This window comes from Rhynchophorus ferrugineus, unplaced genomic scaffold (assembly GCF_030347505.1).
Source record: "Rhynchophorus ferrugineus isolate W39M unplaced genomic scaffold, kcgeb_rfMv2 rfM7, whole genome shotgun sequence".
Taxonomy (NCBI): domain Eukaryota; kingdom Metazoa; phylum Arthropoda; class Insecta; order Coleoptera; family Curculionidae; genus Rhynchophorus; species Rhynchophorus ferrugineus.
In genome coordinates, this window is record NW_027472586.1 from 4,062,199 (window position 1) to 4,082,113 (window position 19,915).

At 32.9% G+C, this 19,915-nt stretch overlaps 1 protein-coding gene across 1 annotated transcript; it reads right to left on the reverse strand.

Annotated features, from left to right (window-relative positions):
• Window positions 1-731: 731 nt before the first annotated feature.
• On the reverse strand, window positions 732-19,599 carry Zip99C (Zinc transporter Zip99C). The gene is made up of 5 exons (XM_076409424.1): window positions 19,085-19,599; window positions 7,281-7,391; window positions 2,595-2,773; window positions 1,899-2,175; window positions 732-1,531 (listed from the first exon to the last, which is right to left on the reverse strand). The coding sequence occupies exons 1-5, from the start codon at window positions 19,317-19,319 to the stop codon at window positions 1,356-1,358; spliced, it is 978 nt and encodes a 325-aa protein (XP_076265539.1). The 5' UTR covers window positions 19,320-19,599; the 3' UTR covers window positions 732-1,355.
• Between the last annotated feature and the right edge of the window lie 316 nt (window positions 19,600-19,915).

Sequence of the window (19,915 nt, forward strand, 5' to 3'; positions counted from 1 at the left end):
CGCGAATTAAAATGTTATATAAACAATGTTTATATGTCGGACTCCGAAAAGAATAAACGAAAACAACAGTTCTCTTATTTACTTTCATTTATCCTTTATTTTGACAGTGGCCAAACAATCGAAATTCTACTTGGAATTAAAACCAGCGATTTTTTACTGAACCAAAAAAAAATCGGGTCCGTTATATAATATAGGACAAGGCCGCCTCGATCTTTATTCCAAACTAGGTTTACCTGATTTTCTTTAATAGTTCTATATTTAGTCAATGTCAAAATATTTGACACTGCAAAATATTAATTTTTTTTGTCAAAAACAAGCAGGCTTTTAATAACCGTAAAATGTACTGGTTAATTCAATTTTTTACCTCTATGAATGAAAATATCATTGACGTTCCATAAAATAAAATATTTTAGTTCTGTGAATGAAGTAACCAGTCTACAGTTCATTGATCTTGGTAAAATGCGCTATAAATAATAGTGATTGAGTTGTACCCAGTGATTTAATAAAAATGTTTATATTATTACTTCTAAATATTTACTTTTACACAAGTTATGTCAACAGTGAGTGATGTTCATAGAAAAGTGATGTTAAGTTGCCTGTTTGACAAGAATGACATTGGTTGAAAATAATTATATCTTTTTGTTCACTTCTAGTTTAGAATAGGTAAATACAATATTTGGTAGTCTTTGAAAATACTATACATAGGTAAGGAATAAAAAGAAAAAAAATGCTTGATGATTACTGGTATTTATTATGCAATGATGTAACAGTACAGGTACTGCAACGTTTAGTATTGGAACCATTTGTACACACTCTCACAAATTGTTACAATATCACAATATAACCCTTAGTCACTAGAAAGTAAGTTCTTAGATTTTTCATAATTATCTATACAGTTTTCATATTTGTTTCAGTTTCAACAAGTATAAAAATATATCAATTTAAATATCACTACGCTCTATTTAATAGAAAACAAATGATTTATGGCATTGTTTTGTGGACTCGTTCACAGTAAAAGTCATAAATATATCGCGGTATCGGAACGAAATCATAAAGCTTTTCTCTTTCGGATATGTTCAATGTTGATGTTGATGAAACAATATATTTCCACACTGGCCTGCAGATAGACACATCTCTCTATAGACACATTCAGAATTAACAACGTTAAACAAATATTTTTGGAAGCATTAATATCATATAAATTTTTTTTGGTTTTGCGTTTGTTCGATATGTAACTGAAGCTTAACAACTAAATAAAGAATACTTCTAATAGTAACTTATCAATCACAAGAAACAGTATAAAGTTCAGGATTGTATGGCACTCTAGATGCTCACGAAAAGAAAACAGGGACGATCTATTCAACCCAAGTGGTGACGACACCCATTATTACGATGCCGGTGATGAGCGCGAGCATTTGTTTTAACGACTCTTTCGGGTCTTCTTCCTTGAGTAGGTCTGGGAGAACTGTTACAAGGCCAATGTGCAAGAATGTTCCGGCAGTAAAGGGTAGGATCCACGACGTTCTGGCTTCTGTAAGAGACAACAACGATGTTACTAGTTTATTTCTTAAAACAACTGAAGTATATTTGTGATTCCTTGTTAAGTCACAGTAGGCGACACGTGACGTTGTAAACATAGTTCTGTATTCCATTGTTCTTTCTTTTTTTGTATGGCTAATCATTAACATATAATTATTTGCGATTTTCCAAGTACCTCAAACAGCTTCGCGACCTTTCGTATTTTCCAGTGACTGGTTGTTTTCCTCGCGCGTTATCTAAGCCTCGATTGTTATCGCGTCTAACAAGGTAAACTACAGAAAAGGAATCCGTTTGGTGGTCTTATTCTTTTGTTTGAGATAATGGCACGGATAACGTGATGTTAGATTATCGTAGCTTACCTAGCGAATTTTTGGCTCCGCTGAAGACGATGGCGAACAGAGCGCCGACCAATCCCCCGCCAGCGGTGAGTAGTTGGAAGACAGCGGCGTGCCACCTGGTGAACCCGGACCTCAGCAGGATCGCGAAATCGCCCACCTCGTGGGGTATCTCGTGCACCAAAATGGCGAACGTCGTCAAGAATCCCAAACGGGGGGACACCAGAAAGGCCCCGCCCAGGGAAAGGCCGTGGGTGAAGTTATCTATGGTGTTGGCTATTAGATTCAAATACCCTGATATCTGAAACACACAAAAGTGATACCATTTTAATTTTATACTGATAATACTGATAAAACTTTGGTCATAATTAAACTCATAATTATATCGATGATTATCAAAAGGTAAAACCTGCCGCTGCAGGGGATGGTAATTTTTCTTCTATTTCGAAATACTACCTTAGAGAGTTTGAAATATATTGAAGAATGATTTAGATTTATGATAATGACTACATATGGGATTTATATCTTAGTATAGATTTCAGTCTGAAGTAATATGAATTTAGTGCAGTAACTTTCTTTAACTTCTGTATCGCCAAAGAAGCATCGGTTGTACTAAGATGCAGGCATTTTATGTTATTTTTAACGTTTCGGTTTTATGATAACATTACGATATTGGTTGGTATATATAAATAGAGAAAAATGTATATATAAGAAACTTACGTGTTTTTTGTTGGTACCCTCGATAGTCAGTCCTTTAGTATTATTGTTCTCAGCCACGGCTTCCGACTCTTTGGCATCTTCGGCTTCCTTCTCTATCACCCCGAACAATTTTTCGGTTATCACGAAGGTGATGAGCCCGCCCAGAATCAGCAGTCCGCTCTTCATGCTGTGACGGCCACCTGCGACAGAGAGATTCGTTTTAGCTGGACGGAATAGGTATTTAGGACGTCATAAAAGCTCGTCGGCGAAACGGAGTTCAAAGGAGATAATCTGAGGACGCCAATAACCGCACAAAGAACGTGCACGCCGATTCAATTATGTCAGAAATTGGCAATGGGGTCCGTTAACAGGGTCAGCGGAATGACCACAATAAGAATAAATAATTACTGGAGGATTCTTCGAGGATATTTTTCTTGTGACATTGTTTTTGTTGTTAAATATGAACAGAACCCTCACATTTAGGTTTTGTTCGTCATATAACTTTTTTTATTCTTATAAAATCCGTTGAGAGTAAATTAGACTTAATACTTCTAGGGGATATGAACATGTACACATTTTTTACGAGTTTTAGTTGTACATATCCAATATTTACAATTCTACGCCGCGCTGTGACGACTTCAACAAATTGTAATCATACTTATTTTTGATATTTCTCATTAATTTTAGTGTAAGAGCGAGTTTGATTTGTTTATATTTTCTCGATATATTTTTTTTCTTCTTAAAAATATAATTTGGAATTTCATTTGCTAGATCTATATTTTAGATCCTTTAATTTTTAGTCGTTTATGTTAAAAAAAGTCGTTTATACTGTTTTATTAAATATAATTTTTATTTTACGCCCTGGGTTTAAAATTAACCATACATTAGCTAATTGGGTTTTCTTTTAATAATAGGTTTTATTGTGATTTTATGGGTATTTTTTTCAGGAGCATTTACACAGAAAATGATATAAAAATAGGACATTAGGACACCTGGTTTTTCAGGATGAATCTTATACTTTCAACTAGAACACTTAGAGACAGACGTCGAGGTCAACAAACCTATATCAAAATAGTGCTGAATATAATGTCATCAGCAGTTTGTACTGTATTTATCTCTTGCTAAGTTAATAATATGAAAGCTAGTGTCGGGAACTATCGATTGAAATCGACTATCGACTGTTTAGTAATTCACTACTTTTTTCTATCGACTGTTTCAGTTGCTATATTCGGTCCGACTAATTTTGTTACTATTTACTATCGACTGTTTCAGTCGTGTACTTTTAGTTACTATTTTTGGTTGTACTAGTTTCATTCAACCTGATTTTTAACGTTCTAGCATAGTCCTAGCCGCGACCTTGACAAAAATGTACCCAATTTATGCTTACATAGATTTATATATTAGTATATATACTTTTACTATGATTTTTTTGGTAGTTTGCTTGTAAATAACAATATATTGTATATTAATATAGCAGCATTTTGGAGTGATATTGGAAAATATTTATTGAGTACACGTGCAATTTCTACAAACTATAACGAGTGTTCTAATAGTTTTAGATAATTATTTCGAACTACAAAATTCAAAATACTAATGTCCTTATCTCTATACTAACCTTATGTATTGTTTTTTATTCATTATTATCATTTCAAACACTATCATTCTATTAATTATCTTTCTAGGTAGTTCGGCATTTTGATGGTGTTTTATGGTAATTATTAAAGGAAAGTGGGCTTTAAATATACTTTTCTTTCAACCAAGAAGGAAGAATTTCAGTTGACCAAATATAAACATGCAGCTTCCTTGATTTATGGCACTTTGTTTTTTACTTGAAATTTTAAGTGAGTCTTGGATATTCTCCAAGTTGTACAAATAAAAAACAATGATCAGGATTCTTAATATATGCATCAGAAAAAATATAAATATACTGTTAGTACAAATTTTGCGTATGTAAACTCGTTGAAACCAAAAATTAAAATTTTATCTGGCAATGTCTTTGTTCGATATGATCTAAGCTGAATAATCAGAAGTTTTTGCTGTGTTCCGGTAACCACAGAGTAACGAAACTGACTCCTGTACTATCTTCTTTGACACTCCTTTGAAATATAGTTTTAAATTGTGGTTTCATTGTGCGAAATTCCAAGCCCCGAACTAGATCTTTCTTTGTCTAGTCGTCGCTGATTAGTATTTTAAATAAAAACGATATAATTTACCACATATTACTTTTAGAACATCAATATGTATAATCCAAAAACCCCCAAGTTAAATATAGGCTAGTATAAATCACCATGTTAACTGTATAGTTCTTTGTTATAAGTGCTAAATAAACACGAGTCGAAAGAATGAGATATTTTGCACGTTAACTGATGAAAATGTGTTTTATAATTCGTAAGGAACTGATTCTGTAGCGATTCGATAGTTTTATCAAGGGTCCATGTCGAAATAACAATTGAAACACGGCACGGCATCGTTAAAAATATATGGTGGTACACCATTTTGGCTTTCTTGGTCTAGCTCGCTATAAACGGCGACGTAATATTGGATAGTTTCTTCCTTGTTATGTTTCAGCAAAATAAATCCTAATTTCTTTCTATATTATGTAAAAGCGTGTTTTATTTGTTTATATTTTCTCGATATTTTTTTCCTTAAAACATAGACAAAGACACGTTCGATTCAAAAGAATCATAAATTGTTCGGAATATCTATGGTACTTAAAATTCCATCCAAATCGAACTACCGATTTTTTAGACCATTTAAATTTGGATCGTTTATGTTCATTTGTGAATACGCGACATTCAGAGTCACTACCTTTTTCTTATTCAGGTTATTTTACAGAGTTTTGTAACGCCAACCATTTGTTTTTGTGATATTGTGAGTTTGTTCATAGAGTATTCCAGTTTTCTCTTTTTAATTTCAATTTATTATTATTTTACCACTATATCATGAAGAATTGCAACAGGTCAATTGAAAAGTCCCCGACCTGACACATAGATGGCGTTACTAGAATTAAATCCATATGTTTTTAGTTAGCCCTAACCCTCAAAAGATGCGTGTATAAATTTAGCAGCTGTTGGATCATTAGTTTGTTAATTATAGCATTTTGAGTAAAGCCACTTTTGTTATTGTGAAAAAAAAATGGATAAAAAGGAATTTGGAGTGTTGATAAAATATAGCTTATTGAAGGGAAAAATACAGTTGAAGCAAAAACTTGGCTTGATGCCAAGTTTCCGAACACTGTCCCAGGAAAATCAACCATCAAGGATTGGTATGCTAAGTTTAGACGTAGTGAAATGAGGACCGAAGACGGTGAACGCAATGGACGCCCAAAAGAGGTTGTTAGCGACGAAAACATTTAAAAAATCCACGAAATGATTTTGAATGGCCGTAAATTGAAATTAAATGAAATAGCAAACACTCTAACGATATCAACTGAAAGTGTACATCATATCATTCGCGAATATTTGGGTATGAGAAAGCTCTGTGCAAAGTGGGTGCTGCGCGAGCTCACTTTTGACCAAAAACAACGACAAGTTGATGATGAGTTTGAAGATGATCAAGCGTAATAAACCCGAGTTTTAGCGTCGATATGTGACAATGGATGAAACATGGCTCCAACATTTCACTCCGAATTCCAATCGAGAGTAATCGGAGTGGACTGCACACGATGAATCCGCTCCAAAGTGTGGGAAAACGCAACAGTCGGCTGGCAAGGTTATGGCGTCTGTATTTTGGGATGCGCATGGAATAATTTTCATTGATTACTTTGAAAAAGGAAGGACCATCAACAGCGACTATTACATAGCGTTATTGAACCGTTTAAAGAACCGAAATCGCCGAAAAACAGCTGCATTTGAAGAAAAAAAGTGCTGCTTCACCAAGACAACGCACCGTGTCACAAGTCAGCGAAAACAATGGCAAAAATTCATCCATTCACCGATTCTCAAGATCTACCCCCCAGCTATATCCTGTTCTCAGATCTCAAAATAATGCTAGCTGGGAAGAACTTTTCGTCGAATGAAGAGGTGATCGCCGAAACTGAGGCCTATTTTGAAGCAACGGACAAATCGTACCACAAAAATAGTGTCGAAAAGTTGGAGGGTCGCTATAATCAGTGTATCATCCTTGAAGGGAATTATGTTGAATTAAAAAAACTAAATTTGCCAAAAAAATGTGTTTTACTAAGGTAGGCCGGGGACTTTTCAATTGACCTGTTAGGAAGCATCAACATCAGAATCAGCTAGTCACATGAGTATGTTTTACCATAATTGCATCCACTGCTACATTGATATTTAATACATCCAAAGTCAGAACACCATGAAATACTTAAAAACAATCATTTTTTAGCTCTAATGAGTGGGTATTAGTCTACCCATGATGTTCTGCACATGTTCAATGGTAAAGAGTAGGATTTCACTTCTTACGAAGATTGATATTGACAAAAACCAGATTCGCGAGGAAGAATAGTATTTAACTATGGACAATGTTTTTTTTTAAATCAAATAAATGCTTCTAATCATCAAAGGTTATACTAATTAAATAAAAACTTTACTTAGAAAAACAGGCCTGATTTTGTTTATAAAAAAAATTATATAAATTTACTGTTAAAACCATATCGTTCCGAAATAAAATGTAACTGCCGTAAATCAACGCGTGTAATATAGAAAACAAGAATGGGTTGATCATAAACGTTGCGTAAACCAAGCTTACCATTTTCTGTGGCCTCGTTCGCCCATATCTCTGGAAGCGAGTGCAGAAACACGTCTCCTAATAGTCCTCCCACAGCAAAGCTCAGCAACGATTTCAGTTTATTGGCGCTATCTGCAAATAACACAAAAAACATTAGATAAAAGTCAAGGGTCGGATTCCTATAAAATTAAACCACGATGTTTTAGTATTTTTGGACTGAAGCAATCAGGAACTTCGAAAATAACCAAATACCAAAAACGTCAATACTTCCTTGGTGAGGAGTTGGGTTCACACCATTCGTTAAACACATGTTTCGATTCAGGATCACTTTAGTCATTTCTAAAGTCTGATTCATATGTGATTTTGCTTCACTAAGATTCAAGACATTTATTAGTTTTGCTTCATGAACTTATTGAACAACTGCTGGGTTCTTAGAAACCATAACATATAATTAATTACGTACAACACGGTCACTATATTTTAAATCACCAAAATCAGTCTCGGTAGTATTTGATAAGTGTAATAAAAGAGAAAAATAGGAAGACTCGACGCGGTAATAAATAATTAAAACATTCCTTGGTCGGAAACACCGATACGCTACCTTACGAGGATCCTAATTATCATGTAATTTAACCAGTAGTCAGTGTGGTTAGCAGACGTACCAAAACAAAATATAAACAAATGCTATGCGGGCCGCATTACAAAAAAAGACAGAAATAATAACAACATCGGAGGTGACAGAGTGCAATCAGAACTAAGTCGTGTGCAAAACAACTACAACGCTAATTATACTAAGTATTGTAACATTAGTTATTTATTAATTTCAATTTATTGTTATGTATGGGGACCGTGAATTTATTTTGAATTAATTTCTTTTGTACATCAAGGTTTTTTGTAAGATGTACAATAACCATAAATACTAAAAAAACTAATCCATGACATAATTAAAAATGATCGCACAATAACTAATAGAGCTTATTTAAATAAAGTAAATGTTTTATTTATTATTGAACGGAAATATTTTTTAACAAAAATCCAGAGAGTAATCGAAATATATTATTGCCACAAAAACAGTCAAAAGTATTTTACTATTTATCATTCGCAATTTTAATCCTTTTACCTTATTATATTAACAATCTTGAAAAATATCGTTCCAAAATGGTGCTATATTCATATCCAATATATTGTTATTTACAAGCAAACTACCAAGTAAATCATAAAACTATATATATTACATATAAATCTGTGTGAGCATAAATTGGGTACATTTTTATCAGAGCCAGAACGTTAAAAATTAGTCGAATGAAACTAGTAGAACCAAAAATAGTAGCTAAAAATAAATTACTGTAAATAGTAACAAAATCAGTCGAAAATAACAACTGAAAATAGTCGACTGAAACAGTCGATAGTAAAAAGTAGTTAATTACTAAACAGTCGATAGTTCCCAACGCTAATTATAATTTAATTTTTCGAAAAATTGGTCCATTTGTAAAAAACAAACAAATAATCTGTTTTAAAGTATTACCTGTAATGATCGGCGATATCTATTGGTGAAAATGCGAAGTATCAACGTAGACAACCTTAGTTATAGACCTTCCAATAAAATTAAAATGCAACGTTGCCATATCAAATTTTAGTTTTCGTTTATTTGAAAATACTAATGAAAATAAAATAATGAAACAAAAATAACGTTATAAAATATAATTTCCTTTAACATAATGCATACTTATGGAGGGACTGAAACTAGTTAATTAAACAGCCACGATAGTTTGTAGGTTAGAGTTGTTTTATTATATCTACATTGACATATGACAACGGTGTCGACCAGTACCAACACCGATTGGATTTTATAGACCGATTTGGTGTTCGGATGCATGAAAACAGTGTGCGTAGAAGAAAGGCAACCTTAACAAGTCTTCATCGTCCGATGATATTGATTTGGTAGATTCGCATAACTTCTTTCCATGATATAGCACTGGAACTTTTTGCAGATCGATGCCAGAAAGTGAAAAGACAGCAGTGTCATGAGCTGCCAATTGATTTTTCATAGATCCAATTATCTGATGAGCTTTTTTAAATAATTTAGAATAAAAATATTATTAAAAAAACAGAACAATCATCAGAAATGTTGCCGTTTCCTTTAAGGCGAAAAACTGTCATAAAAACTACATCAACCACATCTAATCTTATGCAATTAGTAAGATTTTTGTTTGTGGAGCACTGTAACAGAGCACTAAACGATACGAATGATTGTTCCCTCCTTTCTGACTGTTATAGCAAAGATGCGGACATAAACCGAGATCAAGGCTCAATAAACAAACACGTATCAATCAATAACAACAACAATTTCAGATAGGATCCCCGGTTTTGGGGTTTTATCAACGAAAAAAGAACCAAAACAATCAGAATGTGGAGCGCAACCGAACAGGTCGTGTGCAAACCGATCCGAAGGTGCCTGAGCTGCAGCCGCCCGATATCGGGAACTTATCCTCGTCGCGCTGGCGATCGAGTATGGCGTGCGCAAAATCGCACGCCTCAGTTCTTTTGTTTCGGTGGTTATTACCGTCGATTCGGGGAAGCAATGTTTGCACTCGCCATGCAATCGAGCGCGTAGATTGTTTCGCAAAATCCCACAAACGCCAAAACCTGAGAAAAAACAGACGAGAATAGTTTGTATCATCATCAAATTTATTTCGAAACGGTGGAAGTAATAATGTAATCATATAATTGATTGTCTTAAGCTCTTGGCATCTCTTTAGAGAATGAGTGTACTTTCACGGGGTTAAACTTAATTTCCTCCTAGTTTCATCATTATGGGTAAGACTCGGACCAACCCCCATCATTCTGAACTAAAATAAGTGTCCAGGGAATGATCCGAACTCGGCACTTCGACTCTGAGGCGAGAAACCGCTTTAAAATATGTGTTTTCATCATATAATAGGTTGTTTTAAGATTTAGACATCTCTTCGGACAGTTAGTGTATTTTCAAAAGGATTAAACTTGAATTCTGCCTCGCTTCATCACTATGGGTGAGACTTGAGTCAACCACCATCATTCCGAACTAAAATTAACACAGTAAAAAGTGATGTGAACTCGGAACTTCAATTCCGAGACGAGATAAGGTGTTAGCATCAATTCTTTGGGATGCAAACCGACCAAACAACAAACTCAGATTATTCTGGTAACCTTCTAGACTACCTGAATGTAAAAAAAGAGAGAAAATACCTTTTCGCCAAAGAAAAACAAGTTTAACTGCATTGTAAACAACGTATTTCTAATATATTTTAATCCAAAAATAGTGTTTTCCTTATTAAACGACAAAACTTATTGACCAACCTAGTAGGACATCTGCGACAAGGTGCAATATCAATTCATCTTTTACGTAATTGAAAAAAAAAACAGTATAGGAGCGCTGCTTCTTTTTCTAATTTCTCATCTTGGCCATTTTCGTTATACTTCTGACCCTTCTGAGTTTACTTTTGTTACTTGTTCTTAGTTTTATCTCTTTTTGACATTATTCTGGAATTCACTGTCACTTCCTGGTCTTCTTTCATCACCATGACTTTCCTTCTGCTTTTATTTATTATCATTTCGTATTCTCAGAATCATATCCTATCTGTTTAGACATATGATGCATTATTTTTATTTATTTTAGAATTAATTATCATTCTACTCATCCCATGTTGCAACGCTCACCAAAATCTACGAGGAAATCCCATTCGCTACACTCACCGGACATTATTTCCCTCAATTATAACTTGCATAAATGATATGACCATCATTAAAATAAAATTGCATCAGCTGCAATAAATATGTGACACTACAACATGGCGATGCAAACAGGTGTGCGGTAAGACAGTATATTGGAGCCAACTCTTTATTCGATGTGGATATTCTCTGGTCATACTTCATTATTATCACAAATAGTAACGGAGACAATAGCGCAGAGACAACAACTACATTTATACTCAAAATCCCACCGAAATGAACATATCAAAAAAGAAATAAACTAATTCGAATTAAAATACCAAAAAAGTATTGGTAAATCCAAATAAATACCAATTATACGTACATAATAAATTACTTTGGTATAAACAAGTATTAAAACCTATGCAGGAAATGTGTTGATAAAAAACTCATCAATTCTACTTATTCATACTTTGTAACAAAGAAATATTACTTGATATATGATAATATCATTATGATTTAAGTAAGTGCTTAAATAAATAACGAAATTAATGCCAAACATAATCTAAATAATCAATATTTAATATTAACAGATATTCTAATTAACAACATTCATTACTAATAATAATTACACGAAACCAGTAGCATAATCCATGGTTATCATCACGTACATTATCAACCAGCAATTTTAGTTCCCTGGAAATTTTGTTTTAATAGGTCGTCTACACTGAACAATAAAAATTGTGCAAGAACAAAATGATTTCATCGCTTATCCTATTATATCGTTGGCGTATCAATTAAATCCCCATAATTAACGTACATATCAAAATCACGTAGGCTATTATATTAGGCGTAACATTTCTGTCAACTAGCTCTTTAAGAAATATAGAAAACACAAAACAAAGGATATGTATGATTATCCTTCCTCTTCTTGTTAATATAGGTGTCGCAAGTTCGACAAAATCCAAATTTTTAAGGGGTTATATCTGTTTGGATTTTTTTTTGTATACAAGACGGTTTCAACAGTGGAATGCATGAGGTTTTTCAAGACCTTTTTCCATATAATCTAAAGACAAATCCATTTTTCTAATATCAGATGCTAGTTCCATGAATAATTGCTCAAATAACATTCACCTGAAGCTCGCAACTGAAATTAACATGGACAAGTAAAAGTGACCTATTTATTAAACCAAGTAATTATAATCCACCCTCGTATATTAATGATAAAAGGGGGAAAACCGACATTGCATCATCCAAGTTATGCCTAAGCCGTATGCAACTGTGTGCAACACAATACTGATAAGAACCTCAATTGTTTTAACGTAATTTATTATCAATGTGATATAATTATTTTTTTATCAAACAGTTGTGAGAATTTTATTAGTACTGCATGGGTAAAATCTTTATTTGTAACGTACTGTTATCAAGAGTGTCTATGCAATAAAACAAAATATTCAATAATATGTCCAACACAATAATTGTTATTAATAATAATGACTTCATAATCAGTTATTTTATGTAAGAAATGTGATAGTTACAAGTTATTTCTTCTTTGATTTCATATTGTTAATAATAAAAACATTCAAAAAACTGTTTGCACATGTAATATTTTTTTGTACAGAAGCAAGATGTTGCTGGATTTGTTTCACCATGAAGTATGTAGTGTAATATATTAGAATTACATGGTTAGTACCAATAAAAAGACGATAGTAGATAAAAACAATGAAGAAATTGCTTGGCTAGTAGTTTTAAACCTATCTAATAATACCCAATGACACCGAAAGTAGTTTCTCTAGACAATAACAAAATTAGCATGACCTTCAGATATCTTTATCAATTGCATCAATCGAATGCAACAGTACCATGTCTTTGGCACAACATTTTTGACAGTAAGACACCCAAAAAAAAACTGCTGCTTACGTAGTTTGGTTACGTAAGCATTCTATACATAGTAATACCGAAGTATAAAATTCGTTTCCGATATTAGAAAAAAAAATGTCAAGATCAAGGAACTTTTTGTTTGAAATCATGTCTACGAATCAATGTAACTTTCACCTTTAAACATTATAATGGAGTTGTCATACTGTACTGAAATATCAACATTAACGTTATAATATTAATATATATCTTTTAAAATGGCTTTCAGGTAGTCTTGATTCATATTCAAGAAAGAACAGAAAAATTAAAGGAAACTGCATTTTACTGACAATAAATGTTTTGGTTCAACAAAATTTTTATAATATCTTAATTAAAAATAAATAAATACTGTTAATTGGTTATTAACACTACTTAGTACCTAATAAACTTAATTGTCTTCTGGGGCATGCATGTGCTTTTTGTTGTAATTGTAATTATAAATGTCTTTATAGGCAACAGTGGAAAATCTGACAAAGAATAACCATCCCAGTCACGTCAGTAACCAGGCTGGGTAAGACCGGATGTCTTCTGGAATGGTCCCTAAGTTGCTCACTGACCAGTCGGTGATTCGGAGTCCAGATAAAACTCCAAACTGTAGGTCCAGTCCAGATAAACACTCGTTGGTAAAAACAAGACATTAAAATATTTTTAAAAAATAATTGTTCCTATTAAAAGTAAATTTAAATAAATAAACATTAATTCATAAATGCAGTGCTGGTTTTATGTATTGTGTACAAAGAACAAAGGCTATTTGTAATTGTATGTTTTAAAACTTATCAACAATAGAAGTGGAGGTAGTGTGCAAAGCTTTTAGTTTCCATATATTACCGATCTGTTATCAGGTAATTTAATATTCTAAACTCGAAAAGCCTTTTTTTTGATGATAAATGGAATAACATAGACGCGTGCAAACATTTTGTACATCAACAAACATCACCTCCTATTATTTTGTGCTTGTTTATGCTTCAGACAATATTGTTAACAATATTCCAAATGAAAACTGAACCACACTCCAGCAACCATAATGAAAAACAAATTATAAACACCCACATCCTACCTACGACTATGTTAAAATATTCCCATCGAAAAAATAATACAACGGTTGCCTTTTATATTTTGAGATTACTGTTGTGGTCCTTTAATTTCAATGAGCCTTATCCCAATAAACATTGACGCTGTACATAAACTTTTAAGACTAATGTTCAACATTAAATGGGCATTTGAACGCTGAAGACACAGCAATGATAAAACGGCATAAATAAAAGAAATCCCTAATATTTGTTTTAGTACTCGAGATGAGTCATGGGTGGAGAAATGCTTCGAAAAGTCGATCAATCGCACGCAGTGTGCAGTGAATGTTTTCAAAAAAAAAAAAACAATTGACGATTTAAAATGGCGAAAGATATATCAGTATTTTTTTGGCTAATTTTAATATAATAGCGACAATAATGGATGACAGGTACTCGTAATTTTGCACTCAGTTTTTTTGCCAATAAATACTGAGTGATGTAAACAATAGCGCATTCTATTAACTCTGGTTGGATTTATCTCGATAAATGCTAGCTTAAGACTGAATGGTTCAATTGAAGTGTGCTTCTAAATTTAGAGTACTTTTGCGCACTACCACTGATCACTTTTTAAGATGTTTTGCACTTTTTTTGCACTTTTAATTAATTAACGATAATAATTCGTCACGTGCTTTATTATTAGCACACAGTCCCCACTGTTTTGTATTGTAATATACACATTGATGTACTTCAAATATATATTCGTGTGCACTCATTGTTTTTATTAAACCGCACTATCTCTTCAAAGAAATCGCGAAAATTATTGATGGAATATTAATTGTATTTTGAAATCAATTGAAAACAAACGTACTAATGCTAATTACATCGATATACAATGAAACAATTTAATACATATACTGCCATCCGTTTTATCTATTTTGTATTTTTCACATTTTTTATATAGCCAATAAATAACGGTCACATAATGTAAACACCACTGTTTCATTTCGTTTTACCTCCATTCACCGAGCCACATCATTTACCCTAAAAAGTTCTTCCTCGCGCGACATCTATTTTCAGTTATCCGAGATCATAGAAGACAGAGCACGATATTTCCCAAATATTTGCTGTATATTTTTTTTGTTGATACGAAATAAATTCGGTGAAGATTAAAACACCTGATATCACACAACTCCACGAACAATTTTAAATGTAAAACCTATTACGGTCCGGCCCCTGGATGATGACGTAATCGGACAAACACATGTGGTCAATTCGAAACTCATTCCGTACGTCCGAAACGGACGACTAAAAAACGCCTCATCCAAACCGAAGGCTCACGAAGGTCAATTTTCTATTTTTATTACAACCAACGTTATTTAAACAACGTAAGAAGAACGAATATTTAAGAAAAAACGATTTAATGGATTTGAATCTTCGCAAAAAACCTTCAAAACAATTGTATAATCCTCATTTTAGCGAATTAAAAAACAAGTCGTTTCAACACACAGTTTATTCATCAGCAATAACTTCCTCTGACTGCCGGCAGATCTCAGATTTTTTAAAAATCATTGAAAAAATTATATTGACCATTTAGGGAAATTACATTGAAATATAAAGTAGTTTTCTCGCTACCGCGAATTTATTGAACATCCTAGTGTTACTGTCTTATTCTTAAATAAATACAAAATAATGTAAACAGTTCCAAAATGATTCAATAGTTATATTAAATGATGACATTCATTTACTGGGATAAAAGAAACATTTATACCAAATTAAATAACAATACATTTGTAAAAAAAAACAAAGAATTGGTATTTTATAAGAACGTTCTAATGCTATATGCTTAAACCTTTATATACAAGGAAAATTGAATGAAGAATTTCGTGCTATACACAGACATTTGTTTTGTTTTGATGACGTCTGAGAAAACCCCACACGTTTTGGGACAAAGTTCCTCATTCCTTTCAAAGATTTGAAAACAATATAAGGCAACAAATATTTATAAATAAATACCGTTTAATCCAACAGAACAATTACCTACGCCGCGTCAAGCTGATTCACAATGATTAACAGTGAATTCTTCTAACTCATTCATCGGAATTAACTTTGCTGTTCATATTTTGACAAAGAAAACAGTTTTGCTATACTAAGAGAGAGCGAAACTATTGGCCTCGTGAAATATTGACGGGGTTGGTCTTCACTAATAACGAAAATCAACGTAGCGTGGACAAAAACAATGGCAAATCCAGGATTTTTGGTCGGCAGAGGGTAATCCCGGTTCATTTTCCCTCTAAAGAATCCATGCATAAAATATTTAAGAACCTTGAGCTCACCCAAGGGCTGATAATTAAACATCAAGGGTTTTTAACGGCCTACTGTAACCCTTCGGACATATTCATATTTCAGCTCTTAATAAGAAAATCCACTGATCTACTCGATCTTAGAGCAAAAGTTTCCAAAATAAGCAGATGCAACGATTACAGCGAATGCACTTAGATCATTAAAGACTATTCTGATCGCAATGAAATAATAATTTGTGAACAAATGTTAACTCCATCCTATATGTGTGTCATTAAATGGACAAAGAAATAGCGTAGTATTAGCCATGACTATGACCAGTGCGTTAAATGATTTCAAAGAAAATAGTTACGGAATATACATACACGATATTTAACCGTGTAGAGGCCAGTTACCTTACATAGCCTAGAACCCCAGGATCATCAACGTAATCTAACTAATCCTTCTTATACTAACAAAAACATTATCATTGTTATATGCATCTGATTCAATATATTGCAACAGAAAACAAGAAAATCACCGAATTCATTTGTTATCTCATTATCAACGAGTAACAGACAAAAGGTAATAAAACATAAAACATAGTTAATTATAAAATGCATCAACACATTACAAATAAACAATACTATTTACTTAACTAATAACGAGTTTGCTTTTTGTCGTACTAATCGATCATCCTAATAGCTAATAAATAATGTGGATTTCATGGATATCCAAAATTAGTCTCGATTAGCAATAATGACTCTCTTGTTGAGTTTGTTGTATGTTAAGGATAAATAACTCGCCGCAATATTATCGAATTTGACCTTTGAATCAACACTGGGCATTGTTTCACAAAGCTCACTGAAACACTAATGATTTTTGTCGGTGATAAAGCGAAATAAATTGAAATTAAAGCAACTCAACATTATTCAATCTTATTGCAATGAAAGGAAGCTGATAACGAAAATTCCAAGATTGGTGTGCGTTTAAAAGCAAATAAATATATTTGAATAACCAGGCCAAGGATCGAAAATTGACGTACACCATCACGAATCAATATATTAATCAGTGTATTGGTCATAGAAAATACGGCATTGTTTTGTTAGATAGAAATTAATATGTTCAGTTGCAGAATAATCACCAGAATTTCCAATAACTTGTAAGAAACGCTGTTTTTTTCTACTTACATAAAATATTAAGTAAAGTGGCACGTAACGCTGTACAAAAAAAGGATATTGGCAAACTTGTTAATTCACCATGAGACTCGGTATCTAGTCACCCGGAACGTTATTGCAAAAATGGGTGTAATTCAATAGCGATATAAAATTGTGGCGTCGAAACACCCGTCTTATCACAGAAAAACCCTTTTAGATCCGAAGCGCTTCATTGAACAATCTCGAGCAACTTCCAGGATGAAAGAAATCGTTTCTTATCGCTGGTTGGCACATTCTGGAGAAAAATGATCAATGGAGAATTTCCGAAGCAATATACAATATAATTTCGTTAAGACAGGTTTAATAGTGGGAAATTAAACGAGATTTAGTTACTTATGACCTACAAAATTCACTGGGTCCAGCTTACGTCACATAAATTATTGATTAAATCACCTCCAATATATTTATCTGATCTAAAACTTCAAAAAATATAAAAAGCTCCTATCAAAATTACTAGCAGTCCTGGAACTGCAATTAGTAATATCGAATGAACATCTAAGAAGAAGGGATTTCTTAAAATTAACAAAATCATTTTGAAATTATGATCTAGAAACCCCTGAATCTCAATGCAGTTTGGTGTATGTACATTGTACAGAAATAAGTCTTTAAACTTTCAAAATAGTTACCAATTAAATTAATATTTTCCATGATCTCAAATCATAATCAAGAAGCCTTTATAATTCAACGTAGTTAGATGTATATACCTACATAACTATTCAAACTTTAAAATAATTACTAAATGAACTATGAAAAATAATTTTCCAATAACACAGCTGGATGAGACAAACTTCAGATGGTCAGAAAATACCTGAAATCCGAATCAGTTCAATACAAAAACAACATATAAAGTCACTCAACAATATATCTATTTATAATTCAGTAGTATTGTCGTATTGCACAAACCTGAATAATGTCCTCTATATAAAGAAAGAAAAACTATTTATGACCCTACATTTAAATCCAAGCAAGATTCAGTAGTACAATTAGATCCCTGTGGCCCTTATAAGCAGGTAGAAAAACTTATGAGAAACTAGAATGTCTTTGTCACCTTGTTATAAAAAGAAGAAATCTATCAATCAGTAAAATTCAATTCAATAGCGAATATATAATAAATCCCGGGTAATATAATTAATTTTTCAACGATTTAAATAATTTTTAATACCTAAAACTCGACTTGATAAACATCGTTGAAAGATAAAACATTGATTGAGAGTTAATATAACAATTTATATATAATCTTTCTTAAGTGTCTGGATAATGATAATTGTTGTTGCACATTTCTTCGAGTGAGATGTAAAAAAATATATTCAATATACAAATATTTATAGAGCAAGTCAAGATAATAGTACGGGAATTATATACTTACAAGACAATATGCTGTTTAAGACTCTATCGAAAGAGTAAATAATTGTACAAGGTAAATTCACATTTTTATTGAATGATGTTAGATAAATAGTTCGTATACGTTTCAAGTATGCTTACAGGATATGTTTAATTAATATTAACCAGTACTATCTGTTCAAAGTATATTTAGTTATTGTAGGTTGTTATCCTAATTGGTACTTGTAGAAGAATTTATCTTCGAATAACAACTGATAACTGATAAAATTTAGTTTTAACTGCATTCGTTAGAATCAATTTAAGTCAAAACGTTATTTTCATCGAAATAATCAAGCAAAAACAAAACAAAAAACAGAACGTAAACAGAAAAACTAACCTCCTTGTTTCAAGTTGTCAGTTTGGTCGATGGGTATGACAAGGAGGGGCAGCACGCCGCTGAGTCCGACAAGGATGGAGCCAACCATGGCCCACAGGCTCGGGACATAGCCGACGTCGGTGAAGAAATCTGGCAATTCCGGCATCGTAGGATTCAGGAATTCGTTGCGAACTATGTCTGAGGCGGTGTGGTTGATATCAGACACGCATAGGACGACATCAGCGACCATTGTCATTCGGTTTTAAGCGGCTGGGAACTTGAAAAGTTTAAAAATCGACGGTTGCGCCGATCGCCCGCGATAACGCACAAGTGCTACGGATACAGATAACTAAAAACTTGCGAAATTTGCCGACTAACCTACTCTGAGATTGAGCCGGTCAAATTACTAACTAATGCTCTCGGAATGGATCGCCTATTTTTGTACGCTCATTATCACTGATAACGAAGACCGTTCGCACTTCTTCTCACGAATAGCAGCGGACTCATGTGCTTTTGACGTTTATTTCCCCCACCAACTGGCCCACGTCCTGCCGGCAACATCTGTACGCGGTCAACACCGTTTCCGCCAACGGACGTTCTGTTTACACATTAATACAAAAACTGTTATTTACATCATTTAGATCTTAGTTTAAGATACATTATAAAAACCATTTACAAATATAGAAAACAATACCACTAATTCGATATGTATCTCTTTCGAAATACTAATATATTAAAAAAATTGGTTATATTTATTATCAATTTCCATAAACTACAGATAACGGTGTGTATTTATATTCAGTTTATACAATTAGAGCATATAATAAGGCTTGTTTATTGTTTATTATGGAT

Bases quoted from the DNA above. Each gene is read 5' to 3' on its own strand.
- Zip99C (XM_076409424.1), bottom strand. From the start codon at position 19,319: ATGACAATGGTCGCTGATGTCGTCCTATGCGTGTCTGATATCAACCAC. The intron at 7,392-19,084 runs GTTAGTTTTTCT...TGTTATTTGCAG, and splicing joins TGACAACTTGAAACAAGGAG to ATAGCGCCAATAAACTGAAA. The intron at 2,176-2,594 runs GTAAGTTTCTTA...TGTGTGTTTCAG, and splicing joins AGGGTACCAACAAAAAACAC to ATATCAGGGTATTTGAATCT.